Below are 24,295 nucleotides of genomic sequence, written 5' to 3'. Positions count from 1 at the left end.
ATATTATACATACCAGTGATTCCTCATTACTTAATATTGAAGGAGATGAGAAGGCTAAGACAAACCATAGATCAATACAATCAATTTCTGTATATATATCACAGCCAAGAACAGCAACGTGGTTGAGGTCATAATCATCTTAGGACTTAAGCACGATTAGTTTCTTAGATGGATATATTATTTTTTGCTAGACCAGTCAGAACAGTTTAAAAACAAAGTTAATGTATGTGCCCAAAAGTTTGTTTAGCCATATGCATCAGTCTCATTAAATATGGAATTTATCAGAAACGTTATCCCTGTTAGCTTCAGTGCCACAAGCCACATCACAGTTTCTGCATTAGGATAAACAGAAAGTTATCCACTGGATCCTTAGCTGACTGACTGAAAAGAATGTATGTGGGGTCAACAGAGCAAAAACATTCTCCTTTTCTGTTTACAAACAAGAAACCTTCTCCTCCAACCTCCTGGTTTACCATGGGAGAACTGGTTCATGTAGGACTTTTAAAATGCAGTTTTAATACTGCAACCACTTTCAAGCTTTTCCCAACAACATAAGAATCTTTGACTATATTTTTTTGGACAGTTTCCATTCATCCTCTGGTATTAATGAGGGATTTTTGAACCTTTTCAAACATCCATATCAGGCTGTATATTGACCAGTCTCATATTCTTTGATTAAAATTCAGCTCTGTTTACCCATTCATCAGTAATGGTATTCAGTCTGTCTTTTACATCGGTCTTAAGAGATAGAAAAGAAACATGGCTTCCCTAAACTGTCCAGTTCTCTGTTTCTGCTCAACAAACAATATTTCAAATCTGTGCCCTACTGAAAATAATGTGAAAGAGGACTTGACTCCCATTTTAAGTGTGGGGTCATTTTGTTTTATTTAATAAATTGGTGGAAATTCTGTTTTAACTTCGCCCCAAGTAGATCAAATCAGAATGATTTGACTTCCATATTCACAGGGAATAAACTGGAATTGATTTAGGTGATAGTAGGAAAGGATGATATTTTCTGTTGACAAATTGCAAAGATTCTGGGCTGACTCATAGTTTTTCAGTTTTCACTTATGATTTTGATCAAATATATACAGCTACAAAATCTAGATCTAGATCTTAACTAAGTCTGCTGGAACTTTGACTCAGAGTCTTCTCTACTGCTTGTGAAATGTATGTTTCATAAGTGAATGAAAATAATAGAAATCCCACAATATCATCTTTCAAATCATGAGAATAAAACTTATGATCCCTGACAGAACCTGGCATGATTCATCAAAGAGAACAGGTTTAACGTTAGACACTCAAGCTTTTGACAATTAATTTCCTAAATTATTGATCAAATTTAGTACACCTAAAAATTAAGCACAACAGCTGCATATGAAGTCAGTCTGATGCAAGCAGTCACTCTGCCAAACATAGACTGTACACTTTATCTAGCACGATGGGGCAAACTGCCCTTTGCCCTAATGCAAAAGCTCTCTTTTCTATAAATCCTCAGAAGTCTGGATAGAACAGACCTCTGTTATGCCATGCAGTGAATAAGTATATAGTAGAACACAATTTCTGCTTTCAAGAGCTTTCAATCTACAGTAATGAAGCAGGCAACAGTGATGTCAGGATTGGAGAGATAAAGGACACAAAAAAAATGGCTAAGTAGAGGCATAAATTCAGCCTTGACTGGACTTTTCTATCTAGCAGGGTTTACGTTAATGTTGAGTACAGGTCAAAATGGTACAAAGCCACTTCAGTGTTGTAGAGAGTGGAATATCACATGTGATAGTTATATTTGCGGAGAAAACAAAAACCATTGTACTAGGCAGTGCTATTCTTGAGCCATGAGTGATAAGAGTATATATAAACTGTTCACATACTGCCATTGGAAGGCATGCTTATTCTTTCCTTAAGAATTTCTCTGATTCTGAAGATATCTGCCTCTACCTTTTCTCTGCTTTTCCAGATGTTGTCACTCCAAATGGCTTGAACATTAAGAAGTTTTCAGCAATGCATGAATTTCAGAATTTGCATTCCATGTACAAGGCTAGGATCCAAGAGTTCATTCGAGGCCATTTCTATGGGTATGCTTTTACTTTTCAAGATTTAGCAATGATTTTCCAACACCATTTAAAGTCCATTTAAAACAAAAACAAAACAAACCAGGAAGACTAACAAATACTTCATAAAGGAGGTGAATTGTTGTCAGTTTAGTCAAATATCTGTCTGGGATTTCTCAGACAGAAGCTGAAGGAATTTCAGATACCAGCTCTAACTCCTTATGGGAGCAGGCAGAAGATCTTGGTTTTATTCATTATTTGCCCAAGATGGACTTTATCAGATTGATAGTCACCTTGATGTGAAGAAAAGCCTCTCTTTCATTATTTCCCTGGGGTAATAAATTCCTCCAGAATAGGAAAATATGTGTTTTGTATGATTACATCTTGAAAAATGCTTCATGCTTGTCTATTTGTTTGCTTGGTTTCAGACACCTTGACTTCAGTCTTGAAAATACCTTATTTTTCTTCATTGCTGGGAGATACGAATTTTCCAACAAAGGAGCTGATATGTTTCTAGAAGCCTTATCAAGACTAAACTTTTTGCTGAGGGTAAGGAAGCTTCTGGAAATGTAGATCCTATGCTCAAACTTACTGTATTATCCAAGTCATGTGCAATAATTTCTATGTCATACTCTGGTTTACAGGAAAATAATTATGGGATATTCAGGCTTTTCATCATGCTCACTCCCTGAATCAACAAAGCATACAATGTCAGATTGCTTAAAATAATTACATAGCTCAGGAAGTTAATCTGTGGGCACCACCCTTGTTTTTAAAGAAAAATACTAAAAATTCAATTCAAGAGTGTACTTTGAAAGTGTACCTATCAAAAAGCAGATAACATAAATAATACAATAATACAACTAAAATATATATTTTTATGCTAATCACTTAAATATTTTCCCATATGCTGAAGATGGCTTTATTGTGTTACTGTTACAATGTGCTTGCCAGCACCTGATTTCATCCAATACTATCTATACAAAGAATGCTTGCTCTGTAATTACTTCAGAAGGGTTCTGGCTGGGTTCAGCAGAATACTCTTACTACTTATGAACCTGAAAATGATGGTGCAATTTAAACTAGGTTCCAGTAGCGTTTTTTGTACCTCCATCTGATAGAAGCACACTAACACTATATTTGTTTGTCTAATGTTTATAGAGTGGAAGCAACTCAAAATAATTTAATTTTTATGGCTCTGAGCAGGTTACTCTTAGCTTTCCTTTAAAGAGTTGCTGACAGGAGTCCAGTCTTGTTCTGCTCCATATGAAGAGTCTCTCAGGAACTTGATCTTCTGAAACTTGTTTATGCATAGCAGAAGCAAGTGAAACCACCTATAACCGAAGGGTTGGATTTTACACCTTGTGCTTTTTGCCTTTGGAGTAGCTGGATGTGAGAGATGAGCAAGAGGTTACTTGTGTTTTTTTGTGTGACTGGCAGGTTCTGTGTTAGGGATTCAGATAGACAGTGGTTGCAATTAATAACTTTTAGAATATACACCTGGGGCACTGCTGCAGAAGATAGTTCTGCTTGCTGTATGGAGTCCCATGCTTTACTAAACCATGAGAAGCCAGGAAGATCCACATTGATCAAACTGGATTTGAGCAATTGGTATCTATTTATCTATTCTCAGTTAGATTCCTGACTTGGTAAAAGCTTTACAGCTAAAGAGTGAGGAGTAAGATCAGAGCCATCCTGGATGACCAGTCAAAGTCTGCTGGGTTTTTCTGTGACTATTCTGTAATGTTAACGTGGGCTTTGATACCCTGTGGTGAGTTTGTCTGTTTCTCTCCGTCTCCTGTCCATGCAGGTACATAAGAGTGATGTTACAGTCGTCGTGTTCTTCATTATGCCAGCAAAGACAAACAATTTCAACGTGGAAACCCTGAAAGGACAAGCAGTCCGGAAGCAGCTCTGGTAATTGCCATTTTCACTGAATTTGCCTTAATTAAGGAGACATAAGGATGTTTCTAATGAAGAATAATGTTCTTTCTTCTTGTCACAGCCCTTATCAGTTTAGAAGGTTTTTTTAATGTATTTATTTTTTATTTTACTACTTTCCAAGCAAAAAAATGAAGCAAGGGCAGAATTCAACCATTGAACCTCACCTCCCTTTAACTACTGTGTGATTCTGCACAGGAGGAGATATGTGAGGTGCTTTCAGACTGAGACACATGATAGAACTGAATGGTGGTATTCAAAATCAAGAAAATGAAGGATTAATTTTGTTTAAAGAAAAAGTGGAAAATGTTATTTCATTCAGCATATTTACAGATGAATTATCTAATCATGGAAATTAAAATGTACACCCTATCAGGTGAATGGAGCAGTTAAATACTTCTGCTGCAGAAGTAAGGAAGCTGATTTTTAAGCTAAGGGACTAAAGCCATAAGACCTAGCTTCTGTCTTGATGCCTGTTTCTCACTGTGTTTAACCTCTTTCAGATGACAATTCCTTCGGTATAAAATTATATAAATAGAAATGACTCAGAGATCTGTAGATAATACAGATTACAGAAAGGATACTGTTTTGTTTTTTTAAATATATCTTCTGAACTGCCTCCAGCAGATAACCTGTAGCTGAATTTATGAGTATCAGTAGACAAGTTGAAACCTTTGATTAAAGGATAATGAAATTGCACAGGAGCAGCAACAGAAATAGTTTGAGGGTTGCTGAAATATCTAGCTCTGACTGTACATGAAAAAGAAGTCAGATATGAGAAATCTATTTGCTTTCCAGATTATCTCTGGAGTCATCAAACAGTGACTTTGGGGATTTTCAGAAAATGTTTTGCCACTCTGAAAATGGATGCCACAAAGGCAGAGGTTGGAACTGGTTGTTCAGATGTGGCTTTCTAAAAGCAGCGCCTCTGAGCTCCCTTCATTGGCAGTAGCGAGTAACGGTTCATTCCAGATCATGACTCATCCTCTACCACCTTAGGAAGAGTCTAAAATGAACAAGTGAAATAATCTTTTGAAATTGGCTATCGCCTTCTGAGGATGTGTAGAGGATCTACACAATTATCTTTAACTGCAGATGGCTAGGGTGCTGTAATATAGCCAGAGTTTTTAATGAGAAACTGTATGCAGGAACTGGCCACCCAGGAAGAAATACCATTGAAGCCTAAACTGAATTAAATGGGCAGTGAGTTGTTGCTGTCACAGGGCAAGATTTTGGCTCTACATCAACTTCAAGAAAGTAATGTGAATGCAGTGAGAGACAGCCATGCTTTCAACAAGTCCTTTTTGCCTCTGCTGTATTTTTAGTTTACCGTATGTAATGTTTGAATGTAATACATTAGGCATATATTAAATAAATACTACATATTAGGAAAGCTTAAATGAAATGAAATATGCAGAGATTTTTGCCTTTTAAATCTCTATTACATGGTTGTTTCTCTGGTACTCAGAAATATGGTTCCAATAGTAACCATAAAGGTAAACCTAAAGATGTGAAATCAAGCAAAAAATTCTACTTCCAAATGTTCTTCCTGCTGTGCACTGTGAAAAGTAAAAGGTCCTCCATGTCCTTAAATGCAACAGTGCCATGATCATCATGTGAGCTGCTGGAAAAAAAAACAAAAACAAAAAACCATCTGATATCACTGTTAAATAATAACATTAATTGATTTTAAGGATGCCACAGAAGTTAAATACAGGACAGGGTTGGCAGTTATCAAGAAATAGATGATGGCTGATATGAGATATAAAATCACTTCTTCTGCTTATGAAACAGCAGCCTATCCTATCTGGGTTAAGTTTTGGAGATTGTTCAAGGTATGAGTCAATAAAACATAGCCATGAGTGGGTTAGCTTGCTGGTATTGAATCAATTTGTTTTGACATATAGCTGCTTCACAGCTCATAGAGAATTAACTCATCTACTATTGTATCAATGTGAGTTGAGAGAAAGCAGCTAAAAATAAGTATGTGGATTTTCAGCTTGGTAAAGTTTAGCATTTCACTTAATAAATTTTGTCTTAGCCCAATGTCTGATTCTTAGAAATCAGAAAAGCAGGAAGAGTCCCATGAAAGTGGGCATTTTAGTCAGACTGAGAGTGTATTTGCTGTTTTGAGAAACCACTTTCAGCTGTACTTCCAAGCTCTTTCTTCTAGGATTGGTATAATATGGCTCTTTGTATTAAGAATGGCTGTTCACTGGAGTTTTTTCTCAATGAAAATATAATGCTTCTGGGACAGGTTTTATTATTAGCTTAAAACATGGGACGGTCTTTCCAGAAGGATGTTTGATTTCCAAAATGATTTATGCCAAACTAACTTGTAGACTACACCCTTATTTAAAATTAAATAAATAATAATTTTAAAAAATTAAGTGAGATAACAGGGTTGAAATGGAAGGAAGAATCTTGCTTTAAAATCACCATTTGTTTGCCTCTTGTATTGCTCATAAGGTCGAGTTAAACTGAAAACATCTGGGTCTTCAATGTCTTGTGCATTTTTCTACTTAGAGTCACATATATGTCTTCTTCATCATTGCTGAGATCAAAGTGTGGCCTACTGATCAAAGTATTGTAAATAATCATTAGTGAGTTCTATTTCTCACTTTAGCAGTTCGTTCATCATTGGGTATAGATCATATAATATTCGTATTGCAATGAAACGAGCCATTATGGCTGCTGGTTGGGTAAAAGACCTTTGAGAATTTGACCTCTGCTTCTCCATTCTTGGTTCCACCACTATACACAAAAGCACAATATAAGTTACAGCAGCTGGGATATCTTTTATTCTGTCTTTGAAAAGGATTCTCTTGTTTATACATAAATGTATTTATTTTCCTAGGGACACTGCACAATCTGTGAAAGAAAAGTTTGGAAAGAAACTCTACAATGCCTTACTAAAGTGAGTGTGTAGGTTACTTTGTCCTATCTTGCCAGGCTATGTATTCATTTGGCTTACCCATAGTAGTTTTGTGCTTCTACTCTTTGTCTAAGAAATATTGGGGTCTACAGAAAGGACATAGGAGAAGAACATGGGACCCTCTGTATTGTTAGTTAGGATAGTTGTATAACAGGCAAAGCACAGATGACAAAATTAAATAATGTCCCATCTTGTAAAGGATCTTAAGAGACATGAGGGATGTTTATGTAATGCTGAGAATTACTCACAAACAGAAAAGAGCACCAGAGACAAATATGGGTTATTGAATTGGTTGTATCCTTTCAAAAGACAGTTGATGTGAGCTGGAAGTGAATCATCCAGAGCTGAGAGGACTGAAACTTCAGAAAAAAAAAAAATAAAGTGTGATTGAAAAACAGAACAAAACAAAAATTCCTTTTGTAGATTTTTGTAAACTAATTGGAAGGATAGCAAGTTTATGGGAGAATAAAATGTAGGGAGTATAGGAGGGACAGAAAAACTAAGGAAAGATTCTGGTTGACATCAGCAGACTTCAGATCAGACCTTGTTTATTTCTTCTTCTTCTTCCTCTTTTTTTTTTTAAAGCATCTTTAATGTAAGCTCATAATCCTAGTTCTCAGAAGGACTGATAATAAATCATTTGGTAAACTAGGCTCTGTGTTGCCTCCGCAGAGGAGAAATTCCAGACTTGAGCAAGATTCTTGACCGGGATGATATAACCATTATGAAAAGAGCCATCTTTTCAACTCAGGTCAGAAAGCAAATTATTTATATGAAAATCTGCTGTATGTGTTAAACACAGCTGTGTATGAGGGTTGTGTGTGACATATGTGTGCTTTGGGAAAAAAAAAAACAAACACAATGGTAACGGTAATATTTAAAGATCATCTGTGATTATTTTGAGGAGAGTCTGATGCAAAATAATTGTTTTGGCAAATCTGCAAATCTTCCCCCAGTCAGTTTCAGGGCACCAAATGTTGTCATTCTTTTCTTCTGCACAAAGTTCAAAGTCTTTGCATTGTTTCTGAAGCTCAAATTACTCCATTTTAATGAAATATGTAAATTCAGTCCCTTCAGGAGAGTTACAGTCAATCCTCTACCATGAAAAACAACTAAAAATAAATGGTAGACATTTCTAAAAGTTAATGCAAATACATTTCTTATGAGGTAAATTAACCTGTGACAGCTTTTATGGTCTCATTTGTGTCCTGAGCTCTGTAGAAAACAATGTTATGTGATTCTAAGTTTCCTTTCATGTCTTCAAATGAAATGGTAAAAGCTTATCCACATGGACAGCAAAATCTCCCAGTGTCTTCCACTAAACTCAGAAAATGGTAGCAGGACACCTTTCCGACAGCTATGCCTGGCTCAAGGATTGTCTTTTTTCTTTTAAGCGGCACTGTCTGCCACCGGTGACCACCCACAACATGATTGACGATGGCAATGATCCAATACTCAACACCATCCGACGTATTGGCCTTTTCAACAACCGAACGGACAGAGTAAAGGTATGTTCTGTTTTTTTTTCATTCTAGATGTAAAATGGAATTAAAGAGTCTGAATCTGGATCATTAGCATAGGAAGTGCTGTCAAATTCTTGGTAGACAGTCAATAATAATATACTGCTGGAGTATTTCCCCCCTCTTGCTCCCTTTCCAGGAATAACAATCCAATGAGCTCTGAGAACTGTTTGAAGTAATTAGTAAGTAAACTGCATGTAACACTGTAGACACCTTCTCCTGCTTTTCAACAGACTTGACTGGATAGGTTGAACAAAACTGGCATTAAATCTACAATTCCAACAGGATTAGTACCTAATAAGCTGGATGTCATGGATAAAAATGCAGTAAAGTTGAAAGGGCAAGTCATCTGGAGACTTGTATTATATGTCCATGGAGACACAGTTAGCATATGAAAAAGCTACAGTGATGCCAATGAAAAATCTTACTTGATTCAGTGGGATCAAATAAGCTTGCATAATGAGTTTACAAGCCATTTACTCTTTGAATACATTGATGTGTTAATTTACCCAAGTGTGTAACATGATTATATTATTAAGAAAAGATAAAGGCATATCCCTGTCGTGGAATTAATGTTCAGAGTACGAAAATGCCCAGAGAAGGTTTAACCCCTCCCTCATAATCCTTTCTCCCTGATTGGGCAGGCTACACAAGGTGCTTCTCTGCTTGACAGTGGAATATTGGGCTGTGATGCCAAACACAGCAGAGTCGTGCAAACAAATTAGCTTGCGTCCTGGAAGAGGGATACTAACCTAGGCTAATAAGCTTAGTCTTTCAGCAAAATCAGTTAGCCCAAGTCCAGAGTTATGATGATAGCACTATTGTATATATATCTGGTTTCAGCTGTCCTCTGAGAACTGCAAGCATTCCTATTTTTCAGTTGGGTGCTCAGGATTACTGTATTCTTATGAGGCCTCCTCTGGAACAAAACATCCCAGTCCTCTATATTGTGGTACTGCAGACCAAGAGAACCAGTTCAGTACTGCTAAATGTTACAGCATTAGACATAATAATCAACAATATGCATGGTCCTTCTTGAGCAAGAAGAATAATGCCGAAGAGCCATTCAGAAAATAGTGTTGGTTATCAGTTTCATTTCCAGGACAAGACTGCATACAGACAGGTTAAAAGATAATACATTTTAGTGTGGGAATTAAATTAGATATCAGAATGGACAAGGGAGGTACTGTCCAAGTGCTCAGAAGAAGACCAGAGTGAAGAAACATTGCTGAAGCTTACTGATAATTACAATGAATTTATGATTATTTTCTTTCACCTCTACTGTAACTTTTGAATATCCAGGTGATCGTACATCCAGAGTTTCTTTCTTCAACAAGCCCGTTGCTGCCCTTGGACTATGAAGAATTTGTCAGAGGTTGTCACTTGGGTGTATTTCCATCATACTATGAACCCTGGGGTTACACTCCAGGTAGGCAATCTGTACATTTTAGTAGGTATCAAAAGATGAATACCCATTCTGCTGATGCAGGATAGACTTAAAGACAGTTTCTTCTGGAGTGCTGAAAAAACTCTTTTGACTCTGTTTCCTCTGCAGTGCAAAGGTCTTACTGCTGACAAAATTTGGGGGCCAGGTGGTATAAAATGGCATCTACTGACTGACAGCTACTCAAATTTGTCCCTGCGCTGGACCCTTTTCCATACTAACATGTAATCTTTCAATTTTCTGTGACTTTAAAACAAAACAAAACAAAACAAAAAATTAAAATGAAATATCATTTTGGAACATTATTTTTAATTTTCATAAAGGATTTAAAAAGATTTAGAGGAGTTTGCGTATTAATAAAAAAAACAACAAAAAACAAAAAACAAAAAAAAAGAACAGAGCAAGAACAGATGTACTGAAGTACATCTGCTGATGCTACCAGCAGATGTACTTCAGTAGGTTTAATTCAAGATAGCAATTAAGTTTGGTATGTGTAACACCATATCTAAGATATTTACCACCGATACTTACTTGAAGTAATAGATAATTTCACAGACTTAAAGGGAAATTTTAAAAGATACAGAGAGCATTTAGTTTCAGGCTCAAAAAAATTAACCCAGATTTCAAATGGGCACTTAACACTTAATGAAATCAGTGCAAACTCTAAACTTGAAAGTCTACGCAGATCAAAGCCTAGGTGCCTATTTTATTTTGTATGTCCTGCAAAATATCTTCTGTAATCTTGATACACATCTGAACGTTTGGATGCTCCTCTGAAGTAAATTTGCTTCAAGCCAGTGAATCAGAGTAACAGTTTTGCAATGTTGATCATTTTCCAGAGCCATTTCTCTCCACTTAAGAGAGCTAATCCCAAGAAAACTGTTCTGCATTCCAGCACTTTCTCTTCCTGTTTTAGTCTCAGCAAAGTATAAGGAAAATGTGACAGCCAGGGATGATTTTGAAATTAAACTTCGAAGTATCCTAATCAGAAAAGTTAGGCTGCTACTTAGCAGTTTTGAGGAAAGCTGTGATATAAACTAGTTAAAAAAGTAATTTCTTTTACTAATGCAGAATAGATTCTCTTTGTTGATATACCCATTCAATTCTCCCTGAAACTGGAGTTGTTCTTTTTTGGTGGATTTGTAGCTCTGCTGTATCAACACCAGCTTCACTGTCATATGAAGGAAGGCCATGCCATGTTGATCATAGAATCATAGAATCATAGAATTACTCAGGTTGGAAAAGACCTCCAAGATCATCAAGTCCAACCTCAGCCTAACCACAGTACCCTAACAACCCTCTGCTAAATCATATCTCTGAGCACCACATCCAAATGGCTCTTAAACACATCTGGGGACCGTGACTCAACCACCTCCCTGGGGAGGCTACTCCAGTGCTTAACTACCCTTTCTGTAAAGAAGTATTTCCTAACATCCAACCTAAACTTACCTTGGCACAACTTGAGGCCATTTCCCCTTGTCCTGTCACCAGTGAGAAGAGTCTTGCCCCACTCTCACTGTAAGCACTCTTCAGATACTGGAAGAGAGCAATAAGGTCTCCCCTCAGCCTCCTTTTCCCCAGACTAAACAGCCCCAACTCCTTCAGCCTCTCCTCATAAGGCTGATTTTCCAAGCCCTTCACAAGCCTCGTTGCCCTTCTCTGGACCAGCTCCAGTAGACAGCTTTCAGCATTTAAAGATTAGAGGATTTTACTTTGTCTGTTTGTTGCTTTAGGTTAGAATTAATATTTATCAGCAGAAACTCTTTAAGCATGTGTAAAAAGTTATTTTTACAGCAATGATAGAAATAACTACAAAGGAGGTATACATTTTATAATTTTGTAAAGCTGATTCCACATCTACTTTGAAAGCAATCCAAACTTAACGTTTCTCTTGTTGTTACTATAGAGACTAGTTTACAAATGCCTCATAACAAAATACAACGTGTGGCACACTCTTGCAATTAAGAGAATCAGTTTTTGCAAATAATAATGAATCACCTAATTAACATTTGTATACAACAGGCTTTGATTTAAAATGTAGACAGTGCAGGCCATATATCAGGATTCTCTGTTTCAGCACTTGAATCCTACAATGTTTTCAGTTTAGCTGCTGGAAAACACAAAAATATATTTGCAAAAACAGTACAAAGTTTTCTCTTTAAAAATCCTTTCTTTTTCTTTCTGTTTTCTTTTTCCACTAAATCCATAACAAAGCATTATAGGTTTCCCTTAATATTTTCAGAGCAGCTCTAGTTTTATAGGATCTTCTGTTTATCTACTTCATTTTTTTTTCCTTATGGGGTGAAACCATTCAAAATGTATTGCCTTAAAATGTTGTTTTTTAAATCTATTTCTTTTGGCAGCTGAATGTACTGTGATGGGTATTCCCAGTGTGACCACAAACCTTTCTGGATTTGGCTGTTTCATGCAGGAACACGTTGCTGACCCAGCTGCTTATGGTAAAATTTTTAACACCGTATCAAAATAGTGCCTCTGAATTAGGAAGCAAAACCACAGCAACAGTGCTTTGACTCATGAATTTCATGCTTTCACTAGTGCAGAGCAGTTCACTGGGAGAATACATTCAAAGCTCGCAAGCTCTGGTGATATTGAGCAAGCTATTCAAGCCTTGATATGTAACTAAACTCTTTCCAGATTCTCTATTATCTTCCTTTAATGTTTTGTTTGCTCTGCTGTTCCAAACTCAGCTCTCTTTATCCCATATATAGTCTCCTTGTACACTGGAGACCTTCAAAAGAAGTGAAAATCCCCCTCTCTTTGAGCAGTCCAAGAAGAATATGCTGGGACTTTAGGAACAGGGAAGCATGCCCTCATCAAACAAACAGTAAATTATCATGTACACTAAAAGTAAGCCTGTGACAATAAAAGGAGCCTACTTACAGATAAGAATCTGCTCATTAAACTAGAAAAATGGTCTCTGATTAAACTGTGGTGAGCACAGCCAAATCCCATCAACACAATATTGAGAATGTGACCAAACTAGAGCATCTTACTAAGCACCTTGGCTAGTCCATACAGTCAAATGGAAACATCTCCACAGTAGCCTCAATTATATCCTGACCTACTGGAAAGAATAGTGCCAGCTGAAGAATATATCTCCACCTGCTTGGCTAGAGATGCCTTTGAAAACCTGGGGAAAGGTTACAGGCAGGGAGATGCGTCATTTGCTCTACTCCACAAAAAAAATAGATGCGAGCACTGACACAACTTATGCAATGTTTGTAAGACTATGTGACAGGCAGTAGAATGGAAATGTAAGAGGTCGGATCCCACTTTCAGTTCAGCTTATTTTCACATTTTCTTTGCATCCTTTAGGCATCTACATAGTTGACAGGAGGTTCCGCTCACCTGATGAATCATGTAACCAGCTGACTCAGTTTCTGTATGGATTTTGTCAGCAGTCCCGTCGCCAGAGGATCATCCAAAGAAACCGAACTGAAAGGCTCTCAGATCTGTTGGACTGGAGATACCTAGGCAGGGTGTGTGAAAATATTAATAGAGGTATTAAAAATTCCAGACACTGTCTACAGCATCATGCTACAGTGCAAGGAGGCATTCGTGTGCTGAAAGGCACCTGTCAGAGGTGCTAAAGACAATGCCTGCCTCTATATTTTGGTGTAATTCTTCCATTGTCCCGTGGTAAGGGTAGGCATAACTTAATGAATAGGTTAGAGCAGAAGGCAGTCACAGTGACCTCTTTCTACTCCTCAGTACAAAAAGCTTATGTCTCTGAGAATGCTGGCAACTCTGCAGTGAGTAGGATTTGTGCTCTGGAGTCTTTCAAGAATCCTATCTGTTCTTCCTAAAATGCTGCTAGACCTTCATCATAATTCCTGAAGTAAATCTGTGCATTAAAGCAAAATAGTTTTTGATTTGATGTAGAAAACACCACAGTACCACCTAACAGGGAAAAAAAAGCGGATGGATGCACGTGTATCAGTTTTGTAACTATTTTGGATCTTTCTCTGTGTTGGTATCTGTGTGAGAATCTTTCTGTCTGTATGAGTCCCAGCACAGTGTAAGGTTCTGACACAAGCTATTATTTTCAGTACAGGTGATGGAGACTGGCGATTGTCATAGATTCACCAATTATTTTTGCCAAACCCTTAAATGTCACACCTCAACAAACTCATAAATGTTTCTTTTAACAGTTACACATTCCTCCTATGCGAGGTGAACCCAGAGGTTAACTGTATACACATGCATATTTAAAGATGTGAAATTCTTTGTATAAAAAAGACCCTGTGGTATGTTGAGAGATAAATACCAGTCACTCTCCACTGAACGACACCACCTGTCATGAGTGCTGGTTTGCATCTTGGTGCACCTCCTGCTTCACTATGAAGTTTGCTATTTCCCGATAATACATTTTTGACAAATATCTGTACCATTTGGATCCTCTTGTGTTTGGCCTTTGCTCATCATCATCTTTGAGCATCTTGGAGAAGATACTCATTCTTTGTTCCTTTTTTTTTCTTTTTTTCTTTTTTTTTCTTTTTTTTTTTTTTCCCCCTTAAATCTACCCAAGACTTGCTTGACTTGTAAAGATTTCTCTTCTGTGTTGCAGTATTATATGCATGCTAGACACTTGGCCCTCAGCAGAACATTCCCTGATAAATTTGAGATGGAACCATGTGCTCCACCAAAGGTAAAATCTGCTTTTAGAGATGAATTCATCTGCGTTTTCCATTACTTTACAGAGAGAAGGAAAAAGAATATGCGTGTGTGAGAGAAAGAGAGGCAATAAGGCTCTCTTCCCTTAATTACAGGGAAGTTAACTCTCAGTTAAAACCTCTTGTTATAGATCCAAGCTCCAATCAGAACTTGTAAAGGTGTCATATGCAAACAGTAAGGGTACCATGTGCAATACAGAACAGTTCTTCAGATGATCTAGAGTGACATGGATGGGACTGTGCCACTTCAGACTAGCTGAGGAATTGGCCTTTGGAATTTCTGTTAGAAGAGAGTCTAATTCTTTTTCTGATTAACACCATGGAGAAGTTCTGTACAAACTTAGCTATAGAAGAAGAGTTGGGAAAGTACATCTAGGGGAAAAGAAAAGACACAAAGTATTGCATTCACCTAAATAGAGTATGTGAGGAGATGCCTGTGGCTGTAATTTCAAGGGGTCACTTTAAAGACACGCTTTCAGTCACTTCACATATAGTGAATATTAGCATCAGTTTGAAAGGAGACCCTGCTCAAATCCAGTCTAAATTCCATGCTATTTGAACCAAATCTACAGACACCACCAGAGCAACTCATATTTTGAAATGAGAATGAGAAAGGAGGCTTAGGCCAAAACTCCTTGTTTGGCTCTAGTTTTGCAGATGTTGGCATTATCATTAGAAAACTGTTCAAACTTCAGGCTCAGATTCTGAATTCAGCACATTCTGACTACAGATCTTAGAAGGTTTTAATGTAATGGTGAGGGTTTAAAGGCTCAATAAAGATTGTCATATTTTGCAAGAAACAATGCTGGAAAGGAAGCCTATCTATTATAACACCAGCTAAAGATCACTGACATACAAGCACTTTCTAGCAGAGAAGGACTTAAAGGATCTGTATTCAAGGGAGATTATTTTTGGAGTGCAAAGTAAGTCTAGCTTACATCCATTATCCAGGGTTTGCCTTATAGCACTGACAGCCTTAAATTGTTGTACACAATCAATTGAGGAACACTGTGGTAATTTATGTACAATTTGCTTCTCTCTCTGCCAGACGGAAGGTTTCAGATTCCCAAGACCTTCATCAGTGCCACCATCACCTTCTGTCTCTCAGCATTCCAGCCCTCACCATAGCGAAGGTGAGGATGAAGATGAAGATGAAAGATATGATGAGGATGAGGAAGCTGAAAGGGATAGGCAAAATATCAAGTCTCCATTTTCACTGGGAGTATTGCCACAAGGAAAGAAGAAGCAGCATGGAGAGTTCAGGAACTGAATGTGTTGCTCTCCACCCAAGCAGAGTCTCTCCATGTATTTAAGAGTTTCTTCTGTAGGCATTGCAATCTCTGTATTAAGGACAGTATATTACATTTTAGGAGAATCTTAAATGACACTTGAGCTACGCTGCTGGGAAGCCTCATATTTCTTCATCTTGAAAGTAGTTTAAGTGACAATTCTTCTGTGCTCCTCAGAGGTAGAAGACTTTTATCAAGCTTGGTATACTTAGAATGTAACAGTCTCCTTAAGCTTATCTAAAGCATAGATCACACCTTTGTCTGCATAATCATCTACACTAATCTTAGTTCATGCTGATAGTTCTGCTATGGTTGTTCCAAATGAATTCTTCCTTCATTTACGTCCCTTACTTCCTCCAAAACTAATGTAATCTTTAAGCCAGAGCTCAGAAAATTTAGAGAAATGAGTGTTATACTGAAGAAATCTTGTCATAGGTAAAAAACTGAGACATGTAAAAAAATGGTCTTTGTGTTTCCTTATGCTGTTTATCTTATTGTAAACTTACATTGTTTGAAGTATTTTTTACAGCACATGGAAGTGTCTTTGATTCAGTGATAAAACACACTGCAGAACAATATAAAGTCTTATGCAGTGGTCATTTGAATTTTAGATACAAATGAAGTCATCTTGAAGTCCTTTATACCCACAATAAACAGCAGACCGTTTATTTTCTGACTCCTCTGGTATGTCTCTTCAATTGTTTTCATCATGTTTTACATTAAGTTTGTTAACAAACTAATTCAGGGAGGGACTGAATGTGACTTGTCTAAAGAGAATGAGAACATTTCCTTAGTTAACAGCTTTGCATGCAGACAAACTTACATGCCACAGAGCAATTCCAAGTGGTGTAATTTTAGTTCTTCCAATCACCCACTGGTTTGTGCTCTACTTCAATTCTGTGGAAGAGACCTGACAACAGTTTATGGGCCAGTTTGGCCCAGTTACATGACTAATGGGACCAGGGAAACCCATGAACCCACGACCCAGGAGAGGAGGAAGGGGAAAGGGGAAAAGGTAGGGATATGGGCCTGAAAACAAAACAGCAGCAAGAATCTGAAGAGGCAAGTTAATTTACTAAATAAGATATTGGACTGAAAGATAACAAAATATAATACAATATAATTGGAATTGAGGCTAATAAATCAAATGAAATGAGTGAGAGAGTGTCCAAAAACTGAAGGCTTTAGTCTAATGCTGAAGGTGAGACTGCTAGAGAGCACGCACCACAAAGATGAGCAAAAAGGAAAGGGGACTGTCTCGCAACTTGTGAACAGTTTTATCTGTTCCTCTAAATGGCAAACAGAAACAGATCGATGAAGAGTCCTCTGGGAGATGTACTTCTTCACTTCTGAGAAAGGTATACTCAGAACTATTGACAATCCATGAAACTGGAGCATTAACTGTTTAATTCCCAGTGCTCTACATGATGCTATGATGTGGAATGCCAATAATAAAAATCATAAACCCATGACCTCCCACCCCTTACTCCACATCACTACATCATGCTTTATATATACAAACTATAATTCACATGCATTACACACATACATATATATACATATACAAATACATAGAATTACTGACTACGCTCCCCCACCATCAAATTACTTTGTGGTACATGCTGGGCATCCCCATTTTTCTTCATTACCCACCAAATAGACCCTCAGATCCCTGAGCAAAATCATTTCTACAGAGGTTTGCCCTTTCCAGAAGCTGGAAAGACCCAAACTGCTTTTCCCACCATGTTCTTTACATGTACTACAGAGTCCTTATCTCACTCTACAGAATGTAGGGAGCTGGAATGGGCAGGACCATCACAATGATAGATCCTCAAGTATTGACCAGCTGGGTGGCTTCTGTCAAATGATTCTCACAGGGCTTAAATGTTTCACCACCCACTGTTTTCAACATGGTTTTTCACAATCCACTGTATAGTTTAATTTTAACAAAAGATGGTGCATGATTAATCCACTCATTGCCATATTTGGTTCAAGTATTTACAAGAGAATTTTTGAAATGAGTCCCATTATCTGACACATAACGCTTACCATTGTGAGATCATGTCAAGGTGATATAATCAATCTGCCACACCTCCCCGTATTTACACTTTTGCTGTCGCCCTTCCCCCCAGAGAGGTTTCATCCTCTTGATATGTTCAACTGTGGTACATGTTTCACAGTCATGAATAACCTGTGCAATAGTGTCCATCCCTTGGTCTCTAGCCCACGTATATGTCGCATCTCTTCTCTGATGGCTTTCATGGGCCAACAGAGCTGGGAATATTCCACTCTTATTTTGCCAGTCCAAGCCTACTTGAACCACCTCTGTTTTCGCAGCTCAATCTACTTGATGATTATTTTGTTGTTCTTCAGTAGCCAAATTCTTTGGCACATAAGCATCTGCATGATGAGCCTTTAAAACCTTTATTCAGGCAGCAATGTCTTTCCACAGTACAGCAGCCCAAACAGGTTTGCTCCTTCATTGCCAAACGTTTTGTTCCCACTGCTGTAACAACCCCTGTAAGACATTTATAAACATAACGCATTGGCCACCTCTCCCATTCAGCAACATCTAAGGCCAGTTGGACAACCTTTACTTCTGCAAATTGGCTTGATTCTCCTTTTTCTTCGGTGGCCTCTGCAACGGTTCATGTAGGGCTCCACACAGCAGTTTTTCACCTGCAATGCTTCCCCACAATACAACATGATCCATCAGTGTATATAGCATATTTCTTTTCATTTTCTGGTAGTTCATTGTATGATAGGGACCACTTAGCATACAATACTGCTTCTGCTGGTGATGTTCCAAACTTTTTTCCCTCAGGCCAGTCCATGATCACCTCTAAGGTTCCTGGAAAACAGAGGTTCTCCATCCAAGCTTGTTGTGTAATCAGTGCAAACCACTTAATCCAAGTGGTAAAAAAATGATAGAGCAGATGAAACAGAGGAAGTGATCATTTCTTCTCCTTGCTGTAACTTACATGAGTTTAAAACTCCGGTTCAATCCTCCTTTCTCTTAGCTGCTGCCCCCAGGCCTCCTTTCCCCTCTCCCTGCATCCAGACACCTTTGCTGCTCTGTTGCCTTGCCCTGCAGCTCTCTGTCATGTCAATGGATTTCAACTGTCCAGTCCCTGCCCTCCCATCCACTGCCTGAGGGACACCAGGCTTTTATCCTTCACTACGACCAACTAACTGGCGACTAGATAATGTCAAATGACTCCAGATAAGGACAAGCCAACTGGGGAGCCAACTGTTACAAGCCCCTGTAGGAACAGAGGGCCAAAGATTGCAGCTGGAAACAGCCCTATGGTTTGATTGCACTGCAAGGGAGAGAAAATCATCCAGAGACTGCCCTGGGGTTTGACATCTCTTGGGAGGAACCTGGAGGTTTCAGAGGGCTGGACAGAAGAGCTGGAGTGTAGGAAGAGCCTGCAGGGCTTCCTCCTGAAGCCCAAGAATGATAGAATCATAGAAACATTAAGGTTGGAAAAGACCTCTGAGATAAAGTCCAACTACCATAGAGTTGGAGAATCAGAGAATCAGAAAATCAGAGAATTGTGGAATCATGGAACGGCCTCAGTTGAAAAGTACCACAATGATCGAGTTTCAACCCCCCTCCTATGTTCAAGGTTGCCAACCACCAGACCACACTGCCCAGAGCTACATGCAGCCTGGACTTGAATATCTCCAGGGACGGGGCATCCACAAGCTCTGTGGGAAAACCTGTTGCAGTGTATTAAAAAACTCTGTATGAAAACATGAATTTCCCTTACTAAGCATCTCAGACATTCCATGCCTGAGAAAGCCAGCTCTCAATCTCAGGTCTGATTGCTCTGTAAAAAGCAGAAAATCCCCCAGAGAGTAATTGGGTTTTGATATCCCTTGGGAGGAACCTGGACATCCCAGAGAGAAGGCCAGCAGAGGGGGAGTGTGGGGAGAGCCTGTAGGACTTCCTCCTGAAGCCCAAGAATGATAGAATGATAGAATCCTTAAGGTTGGAAAAGACCTCTGAGATAATCAAGTCCAACTATCAGAGAGAAAAATGAACTTTTATTGAATAAACCTTCTTGCAGTACACGCCTGGGGCTGCGAGCCACGGCCAGAGCAACCCAATGGGGCCAATGGGAAGATGTGTCCAAGGCCGCGGTGACTGGTGTGAAACACCAATGCCAAGCACACGAGATGTGGGCAATGGAGTGGGCAGCGGCACCAGGAAAAGCCCAGAAACTTGTGGCACTTGTGCTGGAGCACATGGTGCAGGTGAGGACAGCTCATTGTGACGAGCCAGCAATGGACTGTGGCATGGCTGTGGGTTGGGCTGTGATGTGTCCAGGTGAAGGTGAAGTGAAGTTGACGCCCAGGAGCTTGGCCAGGCCATGCTGTGAGACATCTCCAGGCAACGGATTGTGACTCCATAGCCCACGGATCCTTCTACGTGGGCGCAGCGGCTCAGCCCAGCAGTTCGTGCCTGGCCTCCAACCGAGCGTGTGTGCGAGGACTGGAGTGTGGACAGGGCGAGCTTTGGTGCTGGAACGTGCTCTGGGTGCTGCTAGCGCAGCTCTCAGCGGCCGTCTCAGAGCCACTTGTTCTTTCCCCGACCCTGCTGGGAGCAGGCAGACGGGGCAGCCCAGAGAGGCGAGTGCAGCAGCATAGGTAGGCGGCACGGGGACTGGCGGCAGGGGTGGGGGGCATCTCGAGGGACCCTTCCCAGGCTGCCGTGTGACTCACGTCTCTCGTCCTCTTGTCCTCTTCCAGCGTGACACCTGCTGCTGCTGCAGCGCCAGTGCTGGGGAGCGCGTTGCCATCTCCCGCTCCCCCTGGTCCATCACAACTGGTGGAAGCATGGAGGCAGCATTAGACACTCGCTGCCCTGTGTGCCTGGAGAACTGGGACAGCGCGGCGTACGCCATGCCGTGCTGCCACCAGTTCTGCTTCACCTGCATCCAGCGGTGGACGAGCACCAGGCCCCAGTGTCCGCTTTGCAAACAGGGTGTGCAGTCCATCATCCACACCATGCAAGCGGACAGTGACTACGAGGAGCTGGTCCTCAGACCAGCTCCAGCTGCAGTGGCATCCGTTGCCACGAGGAGCCCCGCAGGCCCCCAGGCAGCCCAGGCATGGCTTGCAGTGCCCAGGCATTCTGCACATGGCCTCTCCCCTGCCACCTGGGCTTCCATCTTCAGGGAGTACCCGGCCCTGCTGCGGCCCCTGCGCTCCTGGCTGCAACGGAAGCTGCGCCGCATCCTGGGCACCGAGGAGCCCCAGGCAGATGCACTGGCCAACAGTGTCATCTCGGCCCTGCTCCTCGTTGGCTTGGACCAGGAGATCCTTATACAGAGGCTGGACACCAACCTGCGTGGCCACACCAGGAACTTTGTAAGGCAGTTCATTGCCTTCACTGTGCAGAGGTGCAGCAGGGATGTACTGCACTTCCTGGGCCTCAATATCAGCCCTCCTGCTGAGGCAGAAGAAGGCAACCCAGCATCAGAGCCCAGTGCTGCCCCACAACAGGAGGCTCCTGTCCCTGGCCCAGCGCCCTCCATCAGCTCTGCCAGCTCCAACAGGGACGAAATGCTGGGCAGGACAGGAGAAGACCTGAATGGGCGTCCCAGCCGCCCACATTCCAACCCTGCGGCGGTCACCATGGAGCAGGCAGCGCCCAACGAGGAGCCAGCACAGCCTGTGGCAGGGCCGTCTGGGAACAGCCAACCTCAGCAGCCCCAGAGAGCCCCAAAGAGGAAGGCCAGCAACTGCCAGGCCTCAGCATCACCAAAGAAGAGGCCACCCCACCGGCAGGATTAGAACAGCCACAGAGCTGATGAGACTGGGGCCGGGCAGCAGCTGGGACACACACCGGCCCCAATGGACCCTTGCCATCAATGTCCACTTCCAACATTCAAATAAACTAGATAGAAAGACTGCAAAAATATGTCTTGGTATTGCTAATGGCACAGCTGTTGTTGCTTCCCCATCCTCAACTCTTTCTTTTTCGCCTTTATCCCGCTGCTCTGCCACTGCTTGCACTGTTGCAGCCCAGACAGGAACCCCACGGGCTTCAGGGAGGGCAAGGGCAAATTTCTGCACCTGGGGGAACATGCCCAGAGCGCACGACAGCTGGGGTTTGCCAGCTGGAGCGGACCGAGGAGTCCTGCAGGACACCAGGCTGAGCCAGCAAGGAGCCCAGGCTGCCTTGGTGAGCGCTGTCCTGGGCTGCATGAAGCCGGGTGCTACCGGCAGGTGAAGGGCGGTTATCCTGCCCTCTGCTCAGCTCTGACGAGGCCACAGCTGGAGCACTGCGCCCGGAGCTGGGCTCCCCAGCACAAGGCAGACCGGGTGTTGCTCATTTTGCACGTCCATTGCAAACTGTCCTTGTCCCACCTGCCCAGGGCTTGCTGGTCTTGGTGGGATGTGGTGTCCTTGTAGGGCAGGAGGGCTCCATGTGAGGAGCATGGCTTGTCCCCACTGTGGACAGGAGCCTGTCCTCCACCCATGTGTGATGTGTCCTCCAGTATCTGCATCACAGGCTGCACACGGCCTCTACTTTATTGTGGGAGGTGTTTTTAGTTAAAATGTTACACTTCCCCTGTGACGTGTGTTGTCTGTGACTTCCTGGCTGCTGTGGGGTTTCAGGACCATGCTGGGGTCAGGCCATTCCCAGACCCTGGGAGGGTGAGGATTTGGGGGCAGTTTCAGTTTTTTGACCTGCTGGAGAGGAGCTCTGCTGAGAGGGACCTGGGCGTCCTGGTGGACAACAGGTTGGCCATGAGTCGGCAGTGTGCCCTTGTGGCCTAAAAGGCCAATGGCATTCTGGGGTGCATTAAAAAGAGCGTGTCCAGCAGGCCGAGGGAAGTGATCCTCCCCCTCTACTCTGCCCTGGTGAGGCCTCATCTGGAATACTGTGTCCAGTTCTGGGCTCCCCAGTACAAAAAATACGGGGATCTCTTGGAAAGAGTCCAGCGGAGGGCCACAAAGATGGTGAAGGGCCTGGAGCATCTCCCCTATGAAGAAAGGCTGAGTGAACTGGGTCTGTTTAGCCTTGAGAAAAGACGGCTGAGAGGGGATCTGATCCAGGTTCATAAATATCTGAGGCGTGGGGTCAAAGTGGTGAGGCCAGACTCTTTTCAGTAGTGTGTGGAGACAGGACAAGGGAAAACAGACAGAAACTGGAGCATAGGAAGTTCTGCATGAATGTATGCAAGAACTTCTTTACAGTGAGGGTGACGGAGCACTGGAACAGGCTGCCCAGGGAGGTGGTGGAGTCTCCTTCTCTGGAGATATTCAAGACCCACCTGGACGCCTACCTGTGTGATGTGGTGTAGGGATCCTGCTTTGGTAGGAGGGTTGGACTCGATGATTTCTGGAGGTCCCTTCCAACCCCTGAGGTTCTGTGATTCTGTGGTTCTGTGATTCTGGGAGTCATGCAGGGCTGGAGACATTTCCTCAGCTCCTCCAGCTGCCAAAACCCCTGAGTTCCAATGCAATGAGGCTGTCGCCTGCACCTTATCACCCTGCACCATCTCCTGTTCCAGCTTTGCATAGGTTGTGTTCTGTCCCTGCTGGGTGGACTCATTTTCTTAGATTTCAATTCATTGTTTGAAGATTGTAAGGCAGAAGGGGACTGTAAGATCATTTCGCCCGCTCCCTTGTTTATGAACTTTCATCTGCACGCTTTCTTCCTGTGCTATGTCCTGCAACATGTAGCAGGACAAATCCATCAAGGTGCTCAGCCTGGGGCTGGTACTTCCCAGGGATGGGCAATGTGCTGCTTTCCTTAATGGCTGGTTCCAGCAGCAGTCAGTCATCCTGAAATAAAAATGAAAGCACAGACACGGGGATCCAGGATGTTGACTGATCCAAAGATGTTTAATGATCAGTGGTTCACACACTGGCTGTTAATTCTTTAGATAAAATGCATAAAACATAAATTGAATTATAAAGTAATTATGAGATGTTAATTTTGCCAGTGGAGCTGATGAACTCCAAGTAGACACAGCTAGAGCAGACCAAACAGCGGGAGTCATCATTTCTTCTCCTGGCTGTAACTTACATGATTTTAAAACTCCGGTCATTTGGGTGATGACTTATGTTTTACAGAACTCAGGCTTTTGTTACCCTTTGGAAGCTGTGACTGGGAAATGCCCCCACAAGATGTCACAGGCAGCTCTTTCCATGCAGTGCTTGGCAGATGTGCAGGAAAAGTACAGTGGAAAGTGGGCTCTCAGCTGGGCCTTGTGCTGAGGCGCTAATGCACGTGTTGTAACCATTTGTCACTATGTGGTTTGGGGTGCTTTTTCCTCCCTGTAGTTTCCTTGTCAAATTATAAATCCAGCAGAGAGCTGGAAGACGGCAACATCACATCTGCTCAGGAAAACTTGCAGTGAATTGAGTTGATGGTGCAGCTCTCCCTGTCAGTGTGAGTGT

General features: G+C 41.4%; 2 protein-coding genes across 7 annotated transcripts in view; both read left to right on the top strand.

Moving 5' to 3' along the window:
• Nucleotides 1–16,550, top strand: part of GYS2 (glycogen synthase 2) — a 39,678-nt gene extending 23,128 nt beyond the window's left edge. For 4 of the 6 annotated variants that reach the window (XM_032446171.2, XM_015869186.3, XM_085541936.1 and 1 more), the window contains 11 exons: nucleotides 1,958–2,075; nucleotides 2,480–2,600; nucleotides 3,862–3,968; nucleotides 6,850–6,909; nucleotides 7,600–7,678; nucleotides 8,322–8,435; nucleotides 9,750–9,876; nucleotides 12,255–12,350; nucleotides 13,228–13,391; nucleotides 14,480–14,560; nucleotides 15,634–16,550. In XM_032446171.2, the coding sequence (XP_032302062.1) occupies nucleotides 1,958–2,075; nucleotides 2,480–2,600; nucleotides 3,862–3,968; nucleotides 6,850–6,909; nucleotides 7,600–7,678; nucleotides 8,322–8,435; nucleotides 9,750–9,876; nucleotides 12,255–12,350; nucleotides 13,228–13,391; nucleotides 14,480–14,560; nucleotides 15,634–15,855 (1,289 nt within the window). In that variant the 3' untranslated portion in view covers nucleotides 15,856–16,550. Of the gene's footprint in view, nucleotides 1–1,957; nucleotides 2,076–2,479; nucleotides 2,601–3,861; nucleotides 3,969–6,849; nucleotides 6,910–7,579; nucleotides 7,679–8,321; nucleotides 8,436–9,749; nucleotides 9,877–12,254; nucleotides 12,351–13,227; nucleotides 13,414–14,479; nucleotides 14,561–15,633 lie in introns of all 6 variants that reach the window. The other 2 variants (XR_001556676.3, XR_014944194.1) reach the window with 2 other exon arrangements.
• Nucleotides 16,551–20,716: 4,166 nt separating this feature from the next.
• LOC146762458 (uncharacterized) lies at nucleotides 20,717–21,872 on the top strand. Its single transcript, XM_085536786.1, has one exon. It carries the CDS (start codon nucleotides 20,717–20,719, stop codon nucleotides 21,674–21,676), a length of 960 nt encoding a protein of 319 aa, XP_085392912.1. The 3' UTR covers nucleotides 21,677–21,872.
• The last annotated feature ends 2,423 nt before the right edge of the window (nucleotides 21,873–24,295 follow it).

The sequence above is a fragment of the Coturnix japonica genome, chromosome 1 (genome assembly GCF_054131305.1).
Source record: "Coturnix japonica strain WE chromosome 1, WE-NBRP24, whole genome shotgun sequence".
In the NCBI taxonomy this organism is placed as follows: Eukaryota; Metazoa; Chordata; class Aves; order Galliformes; family Phasianidae; genus Coturnix; species Coturnix japonica.
This window is presented reverse-complemented; position numbering and strand designations above follow the sequence as displayed.

Bases quoted from the DNA above. Each gene is read 5' to 3' on its own strand.
- LOC146762458 (XM_085536786.1), top strand. From the start codon at position 20,717: ATGGAGGCAGCATTAGACACTCGCTGCCCTGTGTGCCTGGAGAACTGG.